Source organism: Procambarus clarkii, chromosome 57 (assembly GCF_040958095.1).
Source record: "Procambarus clarkii isolate CNS0578487 chromosome 57, FALCON_Pclarkii_2.0, whole genome shotgun sequence".
In the NCBI taxonomy this organism is placed as follows: domain Eukaryota; kingdom Metazoa; phylum Arthropoda; class Malacostraca; order Decapoda; family Cambaridae; genus Procambarus; species Procambarus clarkii.
This window is the reverse complement of record NC_091206.1, coordinates 14584245-14609047: the sequence shown is the minus strand read 5'-3', so window position 1 is coordinate 14609047 and position 24803 is coordinate 14584245. Positions and strand designations below refer to the sequence as shown.

The 24803-nt window shown below is 42.8% G+C and overlaps 2 protein-coding genes across 6 annotated transcripts in view; one reads left to right on the top strand and one right to left on the bottom strand.

Annotated features, from left to right (window-relative positions):
• The window catches only part of LOC123745034 (cytosolic carboxypeptidase 1), a 109017-nt gene that overhangs the window by 13856 nt on the left and 70358 nt on the right, over nt 1–24803 (bottom strand). For all 5 annotated transcript variants that reach the window (XR_011223127.1, XM_069306321.1, XM_045725292.2 and 2 more), the window contains 3 exons: nt 4940–5027; nt 2444–2605; nt 210–386 (listed from right to left, as the gene is read on the bottom strand). Coding sequence is in view for 4 of the 5 variants with exons in the window: in XM_069306321.1 (XP_069162422.1) it covers nt 210–386; nt 2444–2605; nt 4940–5027 (427 nt within the window). In the remaining variant the exon portion in view is untranslated. The remainder of the gene's footprint in view (nt 1–209; nt 387–2443; nt 2606–4939; nt 5028–24803) is intronic.
• LOC123745037 (uncharacterized) lies at nt 13643–23223 on the top strand. The gene is made up of 5 exons (XM_045725305.2): nt 13643–13893; nt 14990–15172; nt 16454–16580; nt 16944–17084; nt 22517–23223. The coding sequence occupies exons 1-5, from the start codon at nt 13833–13835 to the stop codon at nt 23088–23090; spliced, it is 1086 nt and encodes a 361-aa protein (XP_045581261.1). The 5' UTR covers nt 13643–13832; the 3' UTR covers nt 23091–23223.

Below are 24803 nucleotides of genomic sequence, written 5' to 3'. Positions count from 1 at the left end.
GACACTTAATGAACATGAAAAGGTACTTAATGATAAAAAGATAGTTAGTGATGAAAACATTTTAGAGTAAATTTGATTCTTTACTGTATCTCGTTTATTTCACCTCTTGGTACTGTCCTTAACAGTAGTTTACACAAGACAACTGGGACAGAAGTGTGCTCTTTTTACCTTCTTGCCACATCAATGCATATAGAAAAGAAGACACTAACTTTGTATAGCCCTTGATCACACCCACACGTAGATGCCTCCATTGTATAAGACATTGGAATGCCAAACTGTCTCCAGACCGCCACACGAGCCGTGGATTCCCTTGCTCGCTCTATTAAGAAGTGGCAATCACGCAGCGAAAATGTTTTCATGCACTTTTCAGCAAGTTGTGGCAGAAGCTGAAATTTATTTCATTCAAAAAATTATTAGTAAATATATTAATGTTAAATATGCTGTAATAATACTACTACAGTACTACTGATATTTATAATACAGTAATATTAATACAAATAATTATTTTTATTTGAAATTACACAGTACATCATGTTGATAAAGGCAGAGGGAGGGGGAGGGGGGGTTTGGACATTTCTGTGTAAAATATTTGTGTAAAATCAGGTATTACACGTAGACACTTAAATTATGGTACATCATAAATACACATCTCGGCTAGTTTGTCTGTAACTTTTAAAGATCCATATTTATAAACGTTATAAGTACAGTATAAACTTGAAAAGAAGTCATTGTAAACTACCCGAGTCTGCACCACTGGCAGTGAGCCATTGAACACCAACAATACATACCATTATTACAGGGAATTCTAAATGAGAGATGCTAAATAATTAAGATGTATTTATGTAAGGTAAAACACTTACTTTATAAAAAAATACATCTATATTTCCAGATGTAATAGCTAAAATTTTATTCAAGAAAAGAATTACAACAATTAGTGTTAAGTATGATGAAAAGCCCCTTTCTAGACAGTTCTTTAATAGCTCCCCTGAGCTTATGGCACTGATGCTGTAGGGAGCATTATCAATATGTCCCATTCCTCTAACTTTCTTTTTGAACTGAGAGCAAGTACCATGCCAAAATCAGTTTTGCATACTTAAACAGGTGGGGAGCACATGCGATCAAAGATCAAACCTCTACCAAGATGGAAGAGCCCATTAAAATGAATAAAATCACTAAACACTAACACTTGTCAAGAAATATTTAGAAATCAATAATTTACTGGAAAAACTAAACCATTGTTAACTATCAAAAAACATATGACCCAATATCTGGTGTCCAGCCCCAACCAAAGAAACAACTGTGTAATTACCTAAGTGGAAAAAATTCACAATGGATCCAAAACTTGTAAGTTGGCGCAGAACCAAATCCCTGGCTAGCAAACATGAGTTGACAACTTGGAGCCCAATTTAACCATTCGTTGAGGAAAGCCTGCACACTAATTCCCTGATGTTGGAATTGGCAGAGGATCCCTTGAATTAACCTTGTAACTATCTTGGGTCTCAAGTTCATTCCAAAAAGTAGAGCCTGAAAGTAGTAATCTGTCCCCTACTCAAACCCGCAGCAAATCACTGAACAGCAGATAGATTGGCACACAGCAGAAGGCATCCTGCAGTCCCAGGTAAATGAGACAAGACTGGCTTGAAAGTAGTTGTTGAGACAAGGACATGGAGGAGATTCTGAACCATTCTGAACTATTACAACTTTTTATTGAAAAAAAACTTAATAATGGCTGATAAGAGGAGGAAGACTGTTGGTGATGCACGATTGCCAAGGGAGACACAATCAATTACCAAGAAACAAAATTAGAGATTATCAAGCACTCTGAAAAGTAAAAAAATCAACAGAGATTGCGCTTGTGTTTGGTGTTAGCCATTCCACAGATAGGGCTACAGTATTATCAAGGACAATACTTGAATATTAGAGCATGTGAAGGGTTCTGCACCACTGTAATTAACAATATTGACAATAAAGAGAGACTCTTGATATTTATAACAGAAAAGCTACTAAAATCTACAGCAACCAGTGACAATGAGGATGACCCAGCAGTCTCTAGTGCTCTCTCCAGATATTAGACCTCATCTGCTCATCACTGTCCAGTAATTGCCAATCCTGACAAGTAGGACAATTCCATCAAAGTAAATAATATGCTGTTTCCTATATTTCTATAAATTGCGAGTTTTATAAGTTGATTTTTAGTGGTCCGTGTATGCATTCCCTCTTTGTAGTATTACACTTATGTGAAATCTAGTTATGACATAGAAATGACCAATTTAACAAATATCATTTTGGAATACATTCCTCTCATTAGTTCGGGATTCCCTGTACAATAAAATATAAAATACACTACAAGTATATCATTATTCAAATATATATAGCTCAAAATATTAAATAAGTTAAAAATATTATACCCTAATGCAAATTTTTGTATACAGTATTAACTTACCATAAAATCAGGACTATCAGGTAGATCCCTGTCCCCTGCCCACCATGACTGCATACGAGAACATCCGTACATAAACACATTCTTTTGACGTGAATGACCATGAAAGTCACAAAATACACGGACTTTAAGCTTTGCTATTGTTGTTTGGTATTCTAGAAGAGCCTGTAGGACAAGAAGAATTGTGATATCTTTTCTACAATTTTTATTTTTGTTATTTATATATACTGTACAAGAGTTCTTACACTCTTGTACATCCACTAGCATACGTAGCATTTTGGGCAATTCCTTAATCCTATGTTCACCGGAATACAACTCCGCCAAATTGGTTAACAATGAGGTACCCATTTTACTGTTGGGTAAACAGAGGCTACAGTTAAGGATTGACGCCCAGTAAATCCTCCCAGACCAGGATACGAACCCAGGACAAAGCGCTCGCAAAACGCCAGGGGAGTGTCTTAACCACTACACCACGGGGACTGCTAAATTAGACAGGTTAGAATTAGGTTTAAAATACAGCACTGTAATACAAATTTCTGATAATTCACAAAATAGTACTGTACTGTGAAACAGCTTCATTGTAAATACTGTAATTCTTTGCTGTTTCAAAGATTATGTTAAATATCATCTAAAAGTTAATTACTGCTTAAAATATAACACTGGAAAGTACAGATATTTTTGTCACAGTTGATTGAGGTAGTTATCCTAAATCCCCTATGTCAGGCATAGTGCACAATATACAAAAATATGAAATACAGTGTACTACAGTCTTACAAATTCAAATCACCCTCCATTTATGATACTGTAGGACATTATGAAATACAGGGTATACTGAAACTATTAAAATTGCAGATTTTATAATGTAATACATTAGTTGTCTATGCCGAACATTATCACCTTTATATTGTACATCACTTGTTATATTTCTTGAGCAGCTCTCATATAATTTACCACTAACTTACCGTACTTCTCATTTACTATTAAGTGTTTAACTCTATTTTAAAAATTATTAATACAAAAAAAATCAAAGGAAGGTAGTGGTAGGAGAAAAGCACACACAAACTGTATTAGAGGGGACCTAAACATTCCCTCTAATGCGTTATGTGTGGTTTCCTAGTAGACTATGGGTCCCCCTTCTTCCAGCCAGAGGTGGTACTCCCTTCCCTATTTTATTAATAATTATATGAATTATTCTAAGTTTTGTCTGAAATGTTTTGCATAGCAGGCTTCAGTTTGTGTGCAACCCCTGCAACCACAAATACAATGCTGCCTTGTGTTCTTTGTATGCATACACTATGAATATTATTATTATTATTATTATTATTATTATTATTATTATTAATATAAATGACCCCTTATCTCTATTTACATGGGTAGGTGGTTTTCTGTGAGATTGGGGGGTGTGAGTGGGTGGGCAGGTGCTGTGTGAGTAGGTGGGTGGGCAGGTGCTGCGTGAGTGGGTGGGTGGGCAGGTGCTGCGTGAGTGGGTGGGTGGGCAGATGCTGCGTGAGTGGGTGGGTGGGCAGATGCTGTGTGAGTAGAGTGGGTGGGTGCTGTGTGAGTAGAGTGGGTGGGTGCTGTGTGAGTAGAGTGGGTGGGTGCTGTGTGAGTAGAGTGGGTGGGTGCTGTGTGAGTAGAGTGGGTGGGTGCTGTGTGAATAGGTGGGTGGGTGCTGTTTTTCTATTATTATTTTCGTGGGTGCTGTGTGAGTGGAATGAGCAGTGTGAGTGGGTGGGTGGAATGAGCAGTGCGAGTGGGTGGAATGAGCAGTGCGAAAGGGTGGAATGAGCAGTGCGAGTGGGTGGAATGAGCAGTGCGAGTGGGTGGAATGAGCAGTGCGAGTGGATGGAATGAGCAGTGCGAGTGGGTGGAATGAGCAGTGCGAGTGGGTGGAATGAGCAGTGCGAGTGGGTGGAATGAGCAGTGCGAGTGGGTGGAATGAGCAGTGCGAGTGGATGGAATGAGCAGTGCGAGTGGGTGGAATGAGCAGTGCGAGTGGATGGAATGAGCAGTGCGAGTGGGTGGAATGAGTGGGTGGAATGATCAGTGCTAGTGGGTGGGTGGATGTCTGTCCCCATTCCTGAATATTGGACCTAGATTTGTTTGTGTTTTTCCAGATTTCTGGTTGATCTTGTGCCTTTAGTGTTAACATATAGTTAATAGATAACCACAAATCCTTCAATAACCACAGTGGTCTGCTCCTACTGCTTAGGCTACATCCAGTTTCACCAGGAGCTCACAAGTACGTGCAGTTATGTTATGTATGTCTTTTCATCTATGTATTTACTCTATTTCAATGTAAAAACATAAACAATGGCTTCATATAATAAATATAATTGAAAATTACAGAAAATAAATTATAAAGTTAAATTTTTATATGAGGGACATTACAGAAATTGAACCATACATACACTGGATATCAGAAATACATACAATTTGGAAAGACATGGTCAGACGTTAGACAACTTAAAGATATGAACCCTTTTGGTCATAACTTGCCTTGGCATGGTAGATGGTAGGATGTAAGATAGGATCAGGTGCTCTCCATCTACGATTTAAATCTTCATCTGTCAGGCCACAACGTTGACTAAGAAACAAAACGGAAACATTATTATAAAAAAATGTAAACTTAATCTATACGTCATTATGAAGTAGCCAATAATTGACTGTTGCTAAGTGACTCTCCTAAAATGACTAAATACAATATCCATGTCCTCTATATGCCTTTTCCTGCTTGGTAAGAGGATAAATATAAGAATTTAACAGAGCCTTTATTTGACATGGCCAAGCATGTCAAGATAATGTAATGTGTATTTGATTCATACACAACATAAAATAATGCCCTTATAAGATCCCACATTCTTCCCCTATTTCCCTTTCCCTTATCCTGTATATTAGTACCAGCTTGTTTCTAGATTAGTACTAGATTGTTTCCTTCAAGGAGTGCCTGACCAACCGGTCTGTGGTGGGTATGTGGGCCTGCGGGCCGCTCCAAGCAACAGCCTGGTGGACCAAACTCTCACAAGTCAAGCCTGGCCTCGGGCCGGGCTTGGGGAGTAGAACAACTCCCAGAACCCCATCAACCAGGTATCAACCAGGTAACCAGCGTGGTCTTGGTCAGATCATCTGGCTCCTCACCCTCCTGTCACGTCATCTGGCACACATCTGTCATTATGGCCACTATAACCTCACCCCCATATCTAAGCTGGTAGGGAGGGGAGGGAGATGAAACTGGAAGGAAAGGGAGATGAAGCTGGTAGGGAGTTTCATCACCCTCCCCTCCCTACCAGCTTCACCCCCTCCCCTCCCTAATTTGCGTAATAGTGGCTTTAGGCACTGTATGTACTAGCTCTATCTATAAACTCATCAATATTTGTATCACCCCTTGTATGTATGTACTTTACCCGAATAAACATTTGGAAAGGAGGGAGATGAAACTGGTAGGGAAGGGAGGGTGATGAAACTGGTAGAAAGGAAAAAAACTGGCAGGGAAAGAGGAAGATAAGCTGCTAGGGAGATGAAGATGGCAGAGAGGGAGGAATGGAGATAAGCCGGAAGGGAAGACGTGAGATAAGCTGGTAGGGACAGAGGTGAACTGGTAGGGAGGAAGGGAGAGGAGGGTGGCAGGGATTGAAGGCAAGGAATAATACCACTGCCTACACCCTTCTTATCTTGAGATGATTTCGGGGATTAGCGTCCCCTCAACCAGGCCTCCTTTTTGTTACACATCCCCAGGAAGCAGCTCGTGGCAGGTGTCTAACTCCCAGGTACCTATTTACTGCTAGGTAACAGGTGCATCAGGGTGAAAGAAACATTTTTGCCCATTTGTCTCCTCCAGCAGGGATCAAACCCGGAACCTCAGGACTACGATGTCCCCTCAGCTGTCAGGCGCCCCCTTCACCTGACACACTGTAGCAGTAGGAGAATATGGGGATCCATAAGGAAATCAGAGCAGGAGTTACCACTTAATTGGCACTAGGGAAACACCCTAATTAAAAGAAAAAAGTAAGACACACACACCATGCGCAAAAGCGACCCCCTTCCTCATACTGGCCGGTGGTGAGGAACCTTGTACCTAGTTACCATAGGCAGCAGCGACGCCAGCAGGAACTGCTGGAGCATACCACCAGGCACGAGGCTTATGGCGGTCTCTCTCCCACCTATACTTGCCATATACGGCAACACCACCACTTCACCTGGCGTCGCACTGACCACTCTCCTCCCCCACACTGACCATAACCTCACAGGGTCAACCACCTACAAATCTTCTTTAAGCTATAATGCATGTTCATTCTAGGTGGATATTCCACTTATTACATTGGCAGGACAGTGTCTACCAGATCAAATGTTCCCAGGAGGCGACGAATGTGGGAGTGTCCCGGATCTTCCCGGGGCATGATCACACACATCAACATCTGTAACTTCATTGTGACTCCACTGCCAGGATGTTAGGAGGCCGACCCGAGAGTAGGAGGGATGGTGGTGTTAGTTGTCGTAGTTGTCATAGTGGTGGTAGTTGTCACAGTGGTGGTAGTTGTCATAATGGTGGTGAATGTATGGGGGCGGCGGCAACATAAGAGAACAAACCCTGCGGTAACTCCAGGCTAGCAGCCAGGGCATCTCTGTCACTCACTAATGCATGACAAAGCCTCTCAGATAGTCAAACACATGACGTAACGACCCATGAGCCAGCCAGCCGCCGCCATCCGGTGGTGCAGGCCAAGGACTCGCCCCTCACCTTACACACCTCAACATTAGTCACACACACATATGCACTGTACACACACAGATACAGTGTGCAAGTATGCGCATGGATAACAATTTCCGATCAGTTTATTGTATTGGTATAATAAGGTTGGGTAATCAGTAAGGTTGGGTATCACATTTGGAGCAGCCTCGTTCGAGACGATAGGCATTCTGCAGTTTCCGCAATTGTTGTGTTCTATCGAGGCATTATAAGAAACACAGTAGCTCATTGACGTTAAACATAATTTATCTAACTCTTGGATCAAGTTCACAATCTTCACTCGACTCTAAGAAGTGTCAAACTAAGATAGGATAGAACTCTGTAGCCTGATAGGACCATAATACTAATCGTTACAAAATAAAATTATCTTTATGTATCTCCTTTCCTTTGAGTGTAATAGGGACCTCAGTGTCGTGTGTCAGAAGACCTAATGAAAATCTTCCAAGAAAATGTAAGGACAACAAAAATAAATAAGTGCAAATGAGGAGGAAGACAAATCTGAAAAGAGTTCTTCCAGATGTATCACATCAAGGTTAGAGAAAGGTCTGAAAACAGTCATGTCATCTGGAAGATAATGACAAACAATTGTGTGGTATTTTATCTCGGTCTTTACTAGAGAAGAATGTCAATTTTCCCCAAGCTAAACCAATGAGTTAAACAGCGGGAGTGAAGACAACACCTAATAATTCCCAAGGATAAAAGTCTCTAAGCAAATAGAGAAAAAACAAAGGCCCAGACAATGTTCCTCCAAGGTCTTTAAATAATTAACGAAGAGTTTAGTCAACCTTTATTAAGCATATTCTCTAAATCACTGGTGTTGGACACTGCCAGAATTGTTAAGGATTCGCAATAGATTTTCAATTCTCAAAATAAAGATAGACCACTCTCATCTACCGTCCCATAAGTTTAATGCCAATTGTTCCAAATTTACCAGAGAAGCTTAATTACAAATATCATTTATACTAATCTTGAAAAATACTTATTAAGCTTAATGCCCCCCTCCCCCCCCCCCCCAAGATTATTTTACAAATCCTGTCGTCCCCCCTCCGCTCCTGTGCCAGGTAAGTCCACTACGGGCTCACCATAGCCCGTGCTACTTGGAACTTGTTCCCAGTAGCTGAATCTAAAATAACATCAGATACACGTCACGGTGTTTAAAGATCAGTCATATTTACGCGAGATTCAAATGGGAAAATACTCAGACTGCCACAGCTGACAGCGTTTCAAGGACAGTGTAGTCAAGTGGAAGACAGCGGGCCTGTGGAAGGACAGTTACGTCCTTCCACCTTAGGAAGTTACGTCCTTAGATGGGCAAGGGGGATGGGGGTAAGATACAGATGAGGCGGGGTCGGTCGTATCGGTTTGGATCGGGTCGAGGCGCGTCGGACAGGGTTGAGCTGCCTGCCATCATTAACTAAGACCAAATGTTCATTTCATGCAGCCGTCAAACCTCCTATTTGTTAATGAAAAACTCTTACACGCGACTCAACTGATGTTCAAATATTTCTTGAACAGTACGTCGCTAACTTTTTCTATTGCAACCGCAACTCTCTAAATGCTTCACTCACGACCTACAAGTACAAATAATTACCAACAGAATCTAAGCACCCAACCCACGCTTAAATATGTATAAATGCTTATACAACAATATAAATTATTTGAGTAAATTCCAACTTTGAATGAACATTTTAAAATTGATGAATGCGTCCTTCGGGTCGGTCGCTGCATGGAATGAACACAGCCCGAGGGCAGGTTGGGTTGAGACGATGCGGGTCGGGTCAGAACGAATGAGGATGGTTCGGAGACACATGGCTCTCGTTGGGTCACTGGGTGGAGATGGAACGAGAGAGGGAAAGGGCAGAGCGAGATGAGCTAGGTTGGGATGAAGAGGGACGGGGCCAGACCGGTTGGGACGGGGCCAGACCGGTCGGGACGGGGCGAGACCGGTCGGGACGGGGCGCATGCAAGCGAGGGTGAGGAGGCGTGGCTCACTCCCTGGGCGGCGTTGAGGTCACCTTCACCCACACTCACCAGGGTTTCCCCCTGGCTCACCTGCCCCATGCTTCCAAGTGTAGACAACACCACCCATTCTAACGCTAAACAACCCGTCCTCTTAAAAAGAACGTCACTTTTCGCTCGTATGCTCACTATGGCCAAATTTGGACGTAATTTGAAATGAAATCGACTCACAAAAGTGACTCCGTTTCTGTTTGAGTCGTCCGGCTTACTCGGCAAGCTTAGAAAAGGATTCTTTCCATTAACGTTTTTCATACCGTTTTGAAACTTCATGAGAATTTCCTGCCCACCTAACCCATCAGTGGACCCTTAACTTACTGTTGTTGAAAAAAAAATCCCAAATTTATATTATTTTTTTTTCATTTTCAAATTACGTCCATATTCGGCCATACAGGCAAACGGCCAAACGCGACGTTCTCTTTAAGAGGACAGGTTGCGCTAAAACAGGAGAATTAACTATTGGAGCATCACCACCGAAGCACGCTGCTCTTGTGCCAGGGAACACGACACTTGTTGACGCTGGCTGCTTTGGTTTTGGCTTAAGCCAGCGTCACTGCAACTGACTGATTATTACACAATAAATTGGGCTTCCCGTGTCGGGGACAGGAAGATACACTCACCTGGATGTCATTATACAGGTCTTATCCTCATATTATAAGTAATATGTTCAGACTGAAATATAAAAAGATAATGCCATCATTACGTTCAAAGTAATCTCGTGCGCATCACCGCTAAGGCAGGCCAGTACTATAGTCGGATTGCCAGTCTTTTTTTTTTATTAAATCTGGACGCATTAAGAGCGCTTGCCAGGATGCCTGGAGAAGAATACCAATTTTGTATCCGCCAAGACACTAGTCGAGAAATACCCGCTTTATAAAATATTGCAACAATAATGACCAAGTATATTATCATGCTTGAGATACAGCCTTTCAAGTAAGGTGAAGCAAACACAACCACAAATCAAGGAATACTCCGCCTGATTATTAGAGAGAAGTTATGCCTAGCATTTCCTACAGCAGCCGTAGCGGCACCCACGCCGACCTTCCTCGCTCCTTCAAGGTCACCCGTGGCCCAGGGTTAACTAATTCTCCACGCAATATTATCTTTTAAAGAATAACTATATTCAGAGTTCATTCTCCAGTGGAAGGAAGACGAGGGTTAGGTGTCGCTGATCTATGCCCGACCACATTACAAATTATTTCCATTTCTTCACGATGCAAGGAAAACGAAGCTATTGTGACATAATGACTAATAAAAGCTGACTTCTGCTACACTTGTGAAGTACAGGATTAACAGAAGTGATGGTTCCACAAACTTGGACTGGACGGTAGAGCGACGGTCTTGCTTCATACAGGTCAGCGTTCAATCCCCGACAGTCCAAGTGGTTGGGCACCATTCCTTCTCCCCGTCCCATCCCAAACCCTTTTCCTGATCCCCCCCCCCCATCCCATTCAGTGCTATATAGTCATAATGGCTTGGCGCTCTCTCTTGATAATTCCATTCCATTCCACAAGCAAGAGGCTGGAGCGGTCACGTGAAGTAACTGTACCATTGTGACCTTTCTCTGACGCCATCACCACTTAGGATTCCAAATTTAAGAATAAACTCAAAAGGAAACAATGACAGTTGTTATCGAGAAATAAAGCGTCTGCACTTAGGAGTCCGCAAAACTTATAAGTTTACCTCCAGCCACAATAATAGTAATAATTATTACACAATTTATCTCATATGCAGCAAATGAGGAATTATATAAAACAAAATGCTTGATCCCTCAGGATACAACTGTGTTTTTATTTACGTTCGGCAACTGTAGCTCAATGGTCTAACTTTTTTACTCGTATCCGAAGATCCTAGGGGGAGAAATGGTTGGATAGGGATCCTTCCTTCCTGATGCCCCTATTCACCTTGCAGTAAATATGTACTTAAAGAGTTAGGCAGCTGTTGTGGGGTTGCATTTTGGGAGGTTATCAGTAGATGACCATGAAGGGGGGGGGGGGGGGGGGGGGGGCGGGAGGATCTGAATAAGCCTAACAGACTTCCAGTTACCGACTATTTGACATCATATTACACTAACGACTGAGTACGACTAACATTGTAATTTGAACCTTGGCTAAAGGGACCATTCTTAAGTCGATAGAACCATTCTCACAATCGACTTGAGAATGGTCCAGGATGGACCGAAACGTCGTCGTCCCTTCACGTTCCAATGTGTGGTGTGGTCTGGTCATCCTGTTTCGTTATAAGTGAATTGTACCAGATTAACTACCTTCGACCTGGCCTAACTACACGATACTAAATATTATTCCCATCCTAACCTCACTTTAAACCAAACTATAATTAACACTTGCTGTGCCGTCATCAAGAAAAGTACCTCCTAGGTTATAGGACTTCTATTTTCCCCTACGGCACTAGACACAAGTGTCATCGCTGTGTGTTGCTATTTCTTACAAGTTATAGTCACGTCCAGTGATCAGGCTATGCCAATGACACAATCAATAGCCTATCTGTTATTGATCAATGACACAATCAATAGCCTATCTGTTATTGATCAATGACACAATCAATAGCCTATTTGTTATTGATCAATGACACAATCAATAGCCTATCTGTTATTGATCAATGACACAATCAATAGCCTATCTGTTATTGATCAATGACACAATCAATAGCCTATCTGTTATTGATCAATGACACAATCAATAGCCTATCTGTTATTGATCAATGACACAATCAATAGCCTATCTGTTATTGATCAATGACAATCAATAGCCTATCTGTTATTGATCAATGACACAATAGCCTATCTGTTATTGATCAATGACACAATCAATAGCCTATCTGTTATTGATCAATGACACAATCAATAGCCTATCTGTTATTGATCAATGACACAATCAATAGCCTATCTGTTATTGATCAATGACACAATCAATAGCCTATCTGTTATTGATCAATGACACAATCAATAGCCTATCTGTTATTGATCAATGACACAATCAATAGCCTATCTGTTTTTGATCAATGACATAATAGCCTATCTACGAGCACCCGCTTGTATTAAGATGGTGGTGTTCGGCCTGCTTGACCTGCTTACTAAGATGACTAGTAAGCAGGGCATATTATAAAGCAATGTGACCGACTATTCATCGATACTCGCTGAAACAAAAAGAAAAAAAGAAATCGAGGGAAGGCGAAAGCTCATTCAGGTTAGAGATCAGGGAGCTTGGGAAAGGATCTGAGAGAAGGTTGGGAGGTCGAGAGGTTGGCAGTGAGTCATATGGTGGCCTCCAGCTCCTTAACCCGACCCGGACCATCCGAAACTGACTGGCCACTCGATCCCGACCAAAAACCAGGCCCACACGACCGGTTCCACCCGACCCTGGCCGACCAACCAGGAACACCCGACCCCGGCAAGCTTGCTCAACTTCCGTCATATTCAACACTTTCTTCGGAATTTCCACTTCCTGTTAGTTGTAAAGAATATACACTTTTTCACGGATCGTAGTTTAAAGAAAACATGAAAACCGACACACACCTTAAAAAAAATATCGATCTATCCAAACGTTTGGGGCTAGTCTCAACCAACTTTCAAGAGGGCACATTTGAGGTATGGGATTGTTATAGGCTGGTCTGGATCGGTCCTAGTGTCTTCTTAAAGAAATATAAGCTCCTATAGTGACCCCCATGTGATTTTCACGATCTGAAATTGGGGATTTGTTTTCCGGAGGATTTTAGAAGTTTTCAGCTGCGTGTAATACAAACGTGCGTGCGTGTGTGTCTTTTCTTGTCTCAATAAACGTACTTGAAGTGACCTGTACTTCATTAAATCTAAGCTATTAAACTCATCCTACCCTCACCTGAGTGAGTTGATGAGCCGTGAGAATAAACAGTTAGTTATGTTGTATACGCGCGGTATCACTATCCCATGCCTCGTGTACTTTTTTCTCCATACCTGTATGTTATACACTCCAATCAAGTTCAAGTATGTTTATTGAGATAAGAAAGAAATACATCTCAAAGGGATAGAGTAGCTTAGGCTATTTCTACTCCCCTTGCAAATCCAATACTCCAATATTGGCTCTTTACCCAGAGTTGCTTAACAAGTCAAACTTCCTTACAGATTTAGTTTTCAGAATATATTTACCTGTGTGTAGTTGATAATGTTCAATAAACAAGATATGTAAATGCCATATATAAGATTTCAGACGAAAAGAAAATGAAAAAAAGCAGTTATTATTTGATAATAACGGTGTCTAACAGTTCATAACTAGCAATAAACAAAACGGGAATTTGACCGACCATGTCGCTGAGCCCGACTCGGATCAACTTACCGACCGAGATAATGGGTAAGTTTTAAGTACATTAAACCGGAGAAGATAATGAAGAGAGAGGAGTGAGAGAGGGCGGGGGAGAGGCAAGGCGAGGCCCGGCGTGATCCCGTGGAGCCACATTACAGTGTGGCTGCAGACGCCCGCCGCCACGGACGCGACACTACCCGCGCCCAAATCCTCAGGATTTATACTTGCACTGTAGGATCCCTTCAATATACTTAAGACACATCAACAACAGCGGGAGGAAAGTTTCCGGGAAAGACAGCTAGTGTTATAACGGTGCAGGGAAGTGTGGAGGATGTGTTCAGCCGTGGTGCAAGGGGTGATGGCGGCGACACTGCTGGCCTCCCTAGCGGCAGGTAAGCTCATCAGGGCCAAGTATAGAGTCAAGACTCACGCAGGATTACTACCTAAGCTGTTTATCAGACCCCAGTGAGCACAATACCCAAGAGCTACCCCAAAACCAACATCAACGATGATTCGACGTCTAACCAACGCCACTCTTGGACTCTGGCCATTAGGCCTCCCATCAATTGTTTCAATGTTCCTGAATTTGAAGTTATTTCTTATCAAGTTGAAAGTAATTAGATTTTTTGTACATAAGCAGATTCTAACACGAAAATTGCTTTTCAGTGTGCACTGTGTTCTTGTTTATACGAATGTTATGTGCTCACGGCGTCTGTGTATGCCTAGTTGGCTTCTGGCGGACGTGGTTGTTGTATTAGTGCAGGAATACATTTGCCTATCAGTTTATGTGTATACATATATACATACATACACACACACACACATACGAGAGACAGACTGCATTAGTACATGTATGTGTGGGTGTATTAGTGCATGTGCGGGAGGGGGGGGGGGGTGTATGTGTGTGGGTGTATGCATGCGTGTGGGTCTATGTATACATTTGTTTGTGATAATGCCAGTATGGTATGCTCTTTTGGACTGTATTAACGCAGTTATAAGTTTCGAAATGAGTGTATATTTGAAAAACACTAGTGCATGGCTACCTTAAGTGTATAATATACATCAGGCAATGTAGACATGTGAAGTTGATTGACAATGTAGACATGTGAAGGTCTGGAATCTGAGGTTGAAAAATAATTGTCGACAAAAGGCATGACCTTGAACACTGCCACGTGGTCTTGTATATTGTTTTTATCTGTAAACCTTTATTTTTCCTTTCTGATTTTCTGTCCCATCCCACCTGCACACGCCTGCCCTCTCCCTCATCCCGCCTATACACATCTAACCTCTCTCCCATCCCGCCTCACACGGGAGACATCTGTCACGCAGGGTGCAGTCGCACCTCCACAGATCTACAGTATCATATACTGGTTATGGCTCAAAAGGGCCACCACTTACGGGCTATCCATGCCCGTGCCACCTTTTGGGTGGCTTAATCTTTATCAATCATCCCGCCTACACACGCCTAACCTCTCCCTCATCCCACAGGTCAGCGGATACAAACGGTGGAGTTGGCAGACTCGCGGTACTTCATCTCCAACGCGTCGCCATACTCGCCGAAGTTCAACTGGTTCTTGGCCTACGAGTATTGCCGCACCATCGGCATGGAGCTCCTCAGCTTCGAGAGACTCGAAGAAACGCAAGAACTCAACGAGTTCCTCACCACTAATGGCAAGTTTTACCTTTTCGCAAGCTTTGGAAATTCTCGTAATAGGCCACCTTGTAACATACACACACTAGAGAGCGAACCAGGAGTTCATCAGGTTGATAACTACTATTGTGAGGCCTACCTTGAGGTGCTTCCGAGGCTTAGCGTCCCCGCGGCCCGGTCGTCGACCAGGCCTCCTGGTTGCTGGACTGATCAACCAGGCTGTTGGACGCGGCTGTTCGCAGCCTGACGTATGAGTCACAGCCTGGTTGATCAGGTATCAGATGACTGATCTTTCCTAGAATGCAACCCACAACGGTTAATCAACTTCTTGGTACCAATTTATTGCTAGGGTGAACAGGTGGTAAGGAAATGTGCCCAAACGTTTCTGTCATACACGGGAATCGGACCCGGAACTTTTCAGTTGTGACCCTGCTGTGTTTGACTTCGGGCCGAAATGTACCACCAATTAACTAGCCATACACAAGGCTGCATGTAAAGTTCAGATTTTTGTAAGTTGTAGTTATCAATACAACTGTTTGGCTCATAACTTCATGAGGGGTCCAGAGGGGTCCAAGAGGGTCCATGGGGGTTCAGGAGGGGTCCATGGGGTTCATAGGAATCCACAAGGGACTGAGAAGTTGTCGCGTTCATTTCATGTGTGGGACGGGTAATTAGTTTCGGCCACGTTATTGTGGCTTATTCTCTGCTTTTGGGTATACATTTTCTGTCTCATAATGGTCATTGTTACCTAACTCACATTCTCTTTAAGGCCGCAGACCGTAGTGGATTTAGGGGGGGGTCCGGGGTACTTCAAATTCGGGGGTCCTCAACATAGAAAGAAATTAAATTTCATGAAAAAATAACTACAGTACAATGGTGATAAACCGCACGTTCGAAAAAATATGTTCGGTTCCGAAGAGCACACTTGTCTGATTGTATTTTTCTCGATTATATTGACTAAGAATAATTCGTGATTACATGCAGGCATACAACACTACAATATCTACAAAAAATCTTTCTTTCTACATTTAGCACCGGCAAAATCTTTTAACAAACTCATCAAATTGTATAATCTTTGTAATAAAACTAGTTTTATATTTTTTTATATATAGGAAGTCTGGGGGGACCCTTTTTGCAGGGGGGGGGGGGAGGGGGGTTGGGGCAATTGCCCCCTTATAAATCCGGCCCTGGCAGCAGGTATTGGACTGCATTCAAATTAATGTTTAAAATCATTTAGGTTAACAATATATTACCACTGTGGCCAGTGAGGATAATGAGGTACTGTACAATCCGTTGGGCAGATCACATCACAAGTGCCTACTGGACAAGCGGTAACCAGCTGGGGTCAGCCATGTGGATATGGATGAGCACTGGCCAACTCTTCAACACCACCTTCAACTTCTGGGCAGAAGGCGGCGTGGCGCCCAAGTAAGGCTCATACTGACAGTCTTGTAACAACGCACCAAAACACAACTTTGAGTAAACAAATATCGTAGTTTGAAAATTAAAAATAAAATAGAAACATTTGTGCACTTTAATCACAGGATAAGTTAACTTGTAATTCTAGTAGTTGTCAGAAGAGCTAAACCAGTATGGTTATATAGCACTAGTCCAAGACCACAAACTTGTTTAGTCTAAATTTCAAGTTCAAGTATGTTTATTGAGACAATAAAAATATACATCTCAAAGGGATAGAGTAGCTTAGGCTATTTCTACCCCTCCTAGTCTAAATAAGGTAGGAAGAACTGCTAATAGTTTTTCCGTTTGCCTTATTTCCGTTCACTCCTACAGGAAGTCTGAACGGTCGTGCATGAGCTCCACGGGAGGTAATTGGTCAGCAGAGAACTGCATGGATGCGAAGCACTTCATCTGTGAGCAGACTCGCTGCTTCTACTATAACTACGTCACTACCAACCGCGGCACAACTCAGGGGTAAGAACAGGTAATGTTTATATCAGCTTTTGTAGAGTAAACAAACTTTGCTCATCTACTTCTTATGCATTTTGGGGTTGCAGTGCGTTTAAATATGCTTTACTCTACATGGTCATAGGACATGATACTTTTAAGTACAGACTTACTATAGTAGTGGGATTTAAAACATGATAAAGCAGCATCTGGCTGACCACCTTGTGGACTTAGACTATTTACTTTAGATCTTGGAATAAATAGTCTTATTGAAAAGTAATTTACTCTCAGATGCAAAAATGTCCCATAATTTGCGTTCTGATAAATAGTTACCATCTCTAGTATTTTGATTACTGATAAATTCGTTCAAATGTCATAAATACGCTTAATGAAGCTTCGTCTCTTTCTCATTCCCATTTTAATTAACTCTGACGGATAAAATAATCTTGAAGCTTTTCCTAAAGGGCCTTAAACTAACAAATTAAAATGAGGGTAAAAAGTTGACCGGAAGAAAAGTACAAGAGATGGGCGTGTAAGTTTAAGCTTCGGAGACGGAAAAAACCCTGTAGGTTTTTTTTTTTTTTGAGATATATACAAGAGTTGTTACATTCTTGTACAGTCACTAGTACGCGTAGCGTTTCGGGCAAGTCCTTAATCCTATGGTCCCTGGAATTCGATCCCCTGCCGCGAAGAATCGTTTTTTCATCCAAGTACACATTTTACTGTTGCGTTAAACAGAGGCTACAGTTAAGGAATTGCGCCCAGTAAATCCTCCCCGGCCAGGATACGAACCCATGACATAGCGCTCGCGGAACGCCAGGCGAGTGTCTTACCACTACACCACGGAGACTGCTTAGGTTCTTTCCCTTCTTGTAAAATTTACCATCCAGGGGCTCTCGTATACTGGACAACATGGCGATATACATAAGAAAATCATTCAGTAATCTGAACAAAGTGACATTTAGAATACTGTATGCTAACTGTAAGTGCAAGACTGTAGCACCAGAACGGTGCGCACATTTTCTACAGAACATATGAAAAAAAAGCCCCAAAGATCGCAAAAATATTCGTCCGAGAGGAGGGACGGAAAATGAAGGCTAAAATAACTAAAATTGTCACCGGTCAAATACAAGTGAACCAGAAGAGACTGTAACATTCCAGTGGACGCAGACGGACGTTACTTAAGAAAGAATAGTGATGTTCAGAAATATTTAAACATGCATGTTGTGGACAGGTGGAATAAACACGATGGGAAGGTAGCTAAGGTAAACTGTTCAGCTTCAAAAACTAGTCAAATAAAGCTGGCGGTTACTTGGGTAACCGGCAGGCAGGCTTTCATGTTGGCTGCAATGTGAAGGTCACCGAGCACCATCCCGAGGTTAGCACTATAGCGAGGGTTAACATGATCTTGTTATAAAGTGATCTTGTTATAATCCTGTGACTGTGCGACACCAAGACATACAAGTGTCGCTCCCAATAAACACTGCCATTCCCATATCAGTACCTCCACTCTCCAGACAACTACACCTGTTCCAGTAACCTGTCCTCGGGGAGATCCGCTCAAGGGAATGAATTGGGAATTACCACATAATTGTGCTATTATCTACTAGTATGCCTGAGTGTGCTATTATTATCTATGGTTAGGTTACGATTTGGTTTGGTTACATTAGGTTTCATTATGTTTGGTTATGTTAATACGGTGTATTATTGATGATAGTGTTAAATATTGGAATTCGAAAACAATTTCAGTGTGCCCAAGAATTCCACTTACATAAAACCAAATTCTTCAAAGAAAATATTTTCAGCATACATTTTCTATATTTAAACCAACGGTTTATAATACTATAAAGTTATAATTTGAGAAGATTCTCTGTTTACAACAAAGGTTCATTTACCAGTTTATATGTAGACTATTATTGGAACTGTAATATGTTTTCAGGACCTCACAAATATCTAGATAACTATCAAGGTGGCTTGAAGAGGGGGGAGGGGGGGTGTTTCTTAGGGTAATGGAGCTGGTCTGAGGACGGGCTCGGTCCAGACACCCACACACCTGCTCCAGGCACACCCGCCGAGTAAGCCCTCCACCTAACCATTCCAAGATAGCCAGCCAAGCATGACTGGCTATTTCGATACTTGCCACCACTCCACTCAGACCAAACTAGTGAAATTGTGAGTGAATGTAGGGAGGGAGGGAGAGAGGGGGGGGGGGTAGAGGGGGTCAGCGTGGGGAGGAGATGTGAGAAGGGGGAGGGGGGCAGAGTGGGGAGGCGGTGGGAGAGAGGGAGGAAGTAGGAGAGAGGGAGGAAGTAGGAGAGAGGGAGGAAGTAGGAGAGAGGGAGTGAGAGAGAGAAATAGAAGGGAAGAGATGCGGGGAAAAGAGTGGGGAGGGGGGGGGGGGGGTTGCAGTTCGAGGCTGCAGTGGCTTTGGCCTAATTGTACCCGTCACCTAGTTGTGTTTGCGGGGATTGAGCTTCAATTCTTTGGTCCCGCCTCTTCATTGTCAATCAACTGGTGAACAGAATCCAACTAGCCTACAAGCTTCTACCATATCTACACTTGTATGAGGACGGGCTCCCCAATTGGTCGACCAGGGGTTTAGGGGGCCTACTCAAGTGCCTGGTCCAGCTGCTGGAGCCTAGTCCCAAACATCACCTGGTCCAGGAGGCCTGGTCGACGACCGGGCCGCGGGGACGCTAAGCCCCGGAAGCACCTCAAGGTAGGGCCAGCGGCTGGAGCCTAGTCCCAAACATCACCTGGTCCAGCGGCTGGAGCCTAGTCCCAAACATCACCTGGTCCAGCGGCTGGAGCCTAGTCCCAAACATCACCTGGTCCAGCGGCTGGAGCCTAGTCCCAAACATCACCTGGTCCAGCGGCTGGAGCCTAGTCCCAAACATCACCTGGTCCAGCGGCTGGAGCCTAGTCCCAAACATCACCTGGTCCAGCGGCTGGAGCCTAGTCCCAAACATCACCTGGCCGCCGGCGATAACCGTCTCTTCCCCCTCTCGATGGGGTGGGTGATTTGACAGTGATGGATGGTGATAGATAACACTACGACACTCTTCACTAACACAGACCAAGCAATTTCTCTATTTACGAAGAAGATGCACTGTGTTTTGTAATATACAGTGAAATACATTTCTATTATTACTGTGCAGTGAATAGCTACAATTTCATTAAAGTTTGAAAAGGCACTGTAAAACTGTATCCTCATACTAAACTTCCTCCCCACCGACACACTCGCCATATTACACACTCCCCACCAATACTACACACACTCTTCTCCACCAACACACTCCCCATCAACACTACACACACTCCTCCCCACCAACACACTACACACACTCCTCCCCACCAACGGGACCAAAGAGCCAAAGTTCAACCCCCGCAAGCACAATTAGGTGAGTACACACTCCTCCCCACCAACACACACTCTTCCTTATCAACTCACTACACATACTCCTCCCCACGAACACACACACTCTTCCCCACGAACACACTACACACACTCCTCCCCACCAACACACACACTCTTCCCCACGAACACACTCCTCCCCACCAACACACTACACACACTCCTCCCCACCAACACACTACACACACTCCTCCCCACCAACACACTGCACACACTCCTCCCCACCAACATACTACACACACACTCCTCCCCACCAACACACTACACACACTCCTCCCCACCAACACACACTCCTCCCCACCAACACGCTACACACACTCCTCCCCACCAACACACTACACACACTCCTCCCCACCAACACACTACACACATTCCTCCCCACCAACACACACTCTTCCCCACCAACACACACTCCTCCCCACCAACACACACTCCTCCCCACCAACACACACTCTTCCCCACCAACACACACTCTTCCCCACCAACACACACTCTTCCCCACCAACACACACTCTTCCCCACCAACACACACTCTTCCCCACCCGCACACACTCTTCCCCACCCGCACACACTCTTCCCCACCCGCACACACTCTTCCCCACCCGCACACACTCTTCCCCACCCGCACACACTCTTCCCCACCCGCACACACTCTTCCCCACCCGCACACACTCTTCCCCACCCGCACACACTCTTCCCCACCCGCACACACTCTTCCCCACCCGCACACACTCTTCCCCACCCGCACACACTCTTCCCCACCCGCACACACTCCTCCCCACCAACACACACTCCTCCCCACCAACACACACTCCTCCCCACCAACACACACTCCTCCCCACCAACACACACTCCTCCCCACCAACACACACTCCTCCCCACCAACACACACTCCTCCCCACCAACACACACTCCTCCCCACCAACACACACTCCTCCCCACTAACACACACTCCTCCCCACCAAGGAGAGGAGTCATCTTTTTAGGGGGTTGGTGGCCGAGTGGACAGCGCTCTAGGCTCGTGGACCTAGGGACCGGAGTTCGATTCCTGGTACCGGCGGAAAACAAACACGCAGAATTTCCTTCATCCTGATGCCCGTTACCTAGCAGTAAATAGGTATCTGGGAGTTAGACAGCTGCTACGGGCTGCTTCCTGGGTGTGTGTGTATTTACCTAATTGTGCTTGCTGGGGCTGAGCTCTGGCTCTTTGGTCCTGCCTCTCAACAGTCAATCAACTGATGTACAGATTCCTGAGCCTACTGGGCTCTATCATATCTACATTTGATACTGTGTATGGAGTCAGCTTCCACCACATCACTGCCTGCTTGTGTGGTGGGGGGGGGGATAGTAATTAGTAACAGTTGATTGACAGTTGAAAGGCATGCCGAAAGAGCAGAGCTCAACTCCCGCAAGCACAACTAGGTGAATACACTCCTCCCCACCAACACACTTAAAACACTACACACATTCCTCATCATCCTGCCACCCATTCATATTTGTATACTGTATTCTGATACATTCAATATTACTGTAAGCATGTCATTATTTTAAATATTTAAGATAAATAGCACTAACAAAATGAGTGCTGTGGGGGTGGTGGGGTATGCATATATGTGTAAAGAAATTGTCTTGTGCTTTTGATCTGGGATTTTCCTTTGTCTAAATGTGATACAAAAGTTAAGCATATTTCCAAGTACAATTCTTGTATTGTCGTACATAAGCTTGTTATGTTTCCTGTTACAAAACTGGGTAAACAAAACTTAGGCATTTCATTACCTTTCCAAATTTTCATTCATTTCACAAATATGGAGAAATACGTTTTTCCTAGCATGGTGTGATGGAAATCCTTTTACAGGAATTTTGTAACCAATCAAAAACTTTTACAAACAAAAAGAAAATATTATGAAGTCAAAACAATGGGTTATATGGAATCTAAACATTAATTTTGATATGCACTTACTGTAATGTGTATGAATAAAACAACCATATAGAACTATTTTGTTTGAATGGAATTATCTTCATATAATGTTTGTAACTATTGCAGAAATAAAACCATCATTCCTGGAGTCACTCAGGTCCAAAATAGGCCACCACCTCACCCTCTTAGACCACTGAGAAGACCACCACCACCACCAGTGGACCCTGAGCAAGAGCAGCAACAGCACCCACAAACACAAGAAAATCAGCCATTATCTAATCCTACTGTAACATCAACATCTGCTTCTAATCAGTCAATCACTAATCTGAGCAGAGTTTCAGCCCCATCGCTCAACAACTCTGCCACCCCACCACCTTTGAAAATAATGTCATTAATACAGGCAGATACCAAAGCGGTGGTAACAACAGCTCCGGAGCAAGTCAAGACTATGCCACCAACACCACAACAAATCAAGTTGATAACACCAACAGAACTGAAAGCAGTGAATCCTGCAAATGCAACCTACACTAATGAGATCTTCCCAAATCCTCTAGTTTCTCATCTGCAGCTGTTACAACCCCCAACACAAGAGTTTATCCCGAGTGAGCCTGAGATTGTAAAACATACAAACAAAACGCTTGCTGCTATCCTCAGTAGGAAGGAAACATTTAGCTGGGCTCTTAAAGATCACAGCGCTTAGTGATTTTATAGTTTATAAAATATAAAGGTCACTAATCATGTATGTATTACAAAGAATTCTGTGCTGATATTGTTTCTTGTAGTTTCATTGTGGCTTATCAGCTGAATTAATAAAATGTACAGTGTTTCCTCCAGGTCTCCTCTCTCTTTTTTCCATTTTTATTACTTTACATTTATTTGGATTGAATTTCAGCAGTTATTTACCTGCCAACTTCTGAAATTTGTCAGGATCTTTCTACAGAACAATATTGGCAGCCATAAATCTTACTCTCCTCATTAACTTTGAGTCTATAAACATTATGTATGAGCTCATTCCTCTAGTAAGTCATTAACAACAATTAGAAGAAGCAACAGTCCTAAGATAGGCCCTGGGGAACAACACTTTATTTACAATCCTCTCCATCTTCACATATCTCTGATAATAACCCTTAGTTCCCTGTCTGTAATGTACTCCCTTACCCAATTCAGTAAACAGACTAGGCCAGAGGATCCAAAACAGAAAACGGTACATCACTTTCCCGAGCCGCTTTCATTTTCTAATATAATATGGCGATTCTTAGCCTTAGTGTGCATACGAACAAAAGCAACATAATTAGTAAGAGGACAGGTTGAATGGTGGCTGTAGTTGTTGTGGTTTTAGTACTGGTTGTGGTGGCTGCTCAGGGAGTGCAATGTGCACAGGCTTGTGTAAAGAGCTCAGTGTAATGTGTTCAAGATGATCTTATGAGCACAGGCTTGGGTAATTAGCAACATGAATCAAATATAACTGTCCTTTTGTAAAGAGCTATGTTGTGTCATTTATTAATTTGTATTTTTCAAGACGAGTATGAATGACATTTACAGGAATCCCTTCATGTAATTTTGTTCACAAATCACAATGAATGACATGAACTGCCATCTGTTTTTACTACCATCTTCCTTAGTAATTCTAAATTTATTTAATTTGCAATGTTTACTCCATCTATAAGTTACATTTTTAGTAAATTGCAAAGTTCTTCCCTAGTACAGAGGTAAAATATTTATTCCAAATACCAGTACTGCCTATTTCTCCATCAGCATCTATTAGATGACCTGATACTATTTTTAATTGCCTGGTCCACCCTCTAGTGTGTGTTTGATGCATCTGTGAGAATCCTTTATGATTTGACTTAGAACTTTACTTTGTCAAAACGCCATTGCAAATTGAATAGCAACGTAAACCCCTTTCTCTTACCTGTTTTGCCTCTCCTTCCTTACCACCTGATAAATATATGGGACCATACTGATAGAATGCTATCATAAGTACCTTAAATCTAAATATATGCAATCCATCCACCCTTTCCTGCCTTGGATTATATCAGTGACCCCAGTCATAAAATCTTTATTTTCTGCAAATGATCATGCACCTCTGAACCTACACTGGTTGTTTGGAAATATGTCAATTATTTTCTAGATAATCAACCCATTTTAAAATCTCTGCTATTTTCAGAACTTTGACCATGACACGTGTTAAATAAACCACCATGTAGTTCAAAGGGTTCTGCTCTTTTTTCCTCTTTTTACTTTATTGGAACAATGTTTACCTGTCTTCAGTTCTTGATATCTATGCTTCTTGCAGTGATTCCATAAATAAATTTCACAATGGATACTTTACAACTACACACCCAAAGTCCTGTAGAAACCCTTTCATCTCTTGTTAAAACTATTTTGTCTATTTTTTGGCCTAGGAACATCA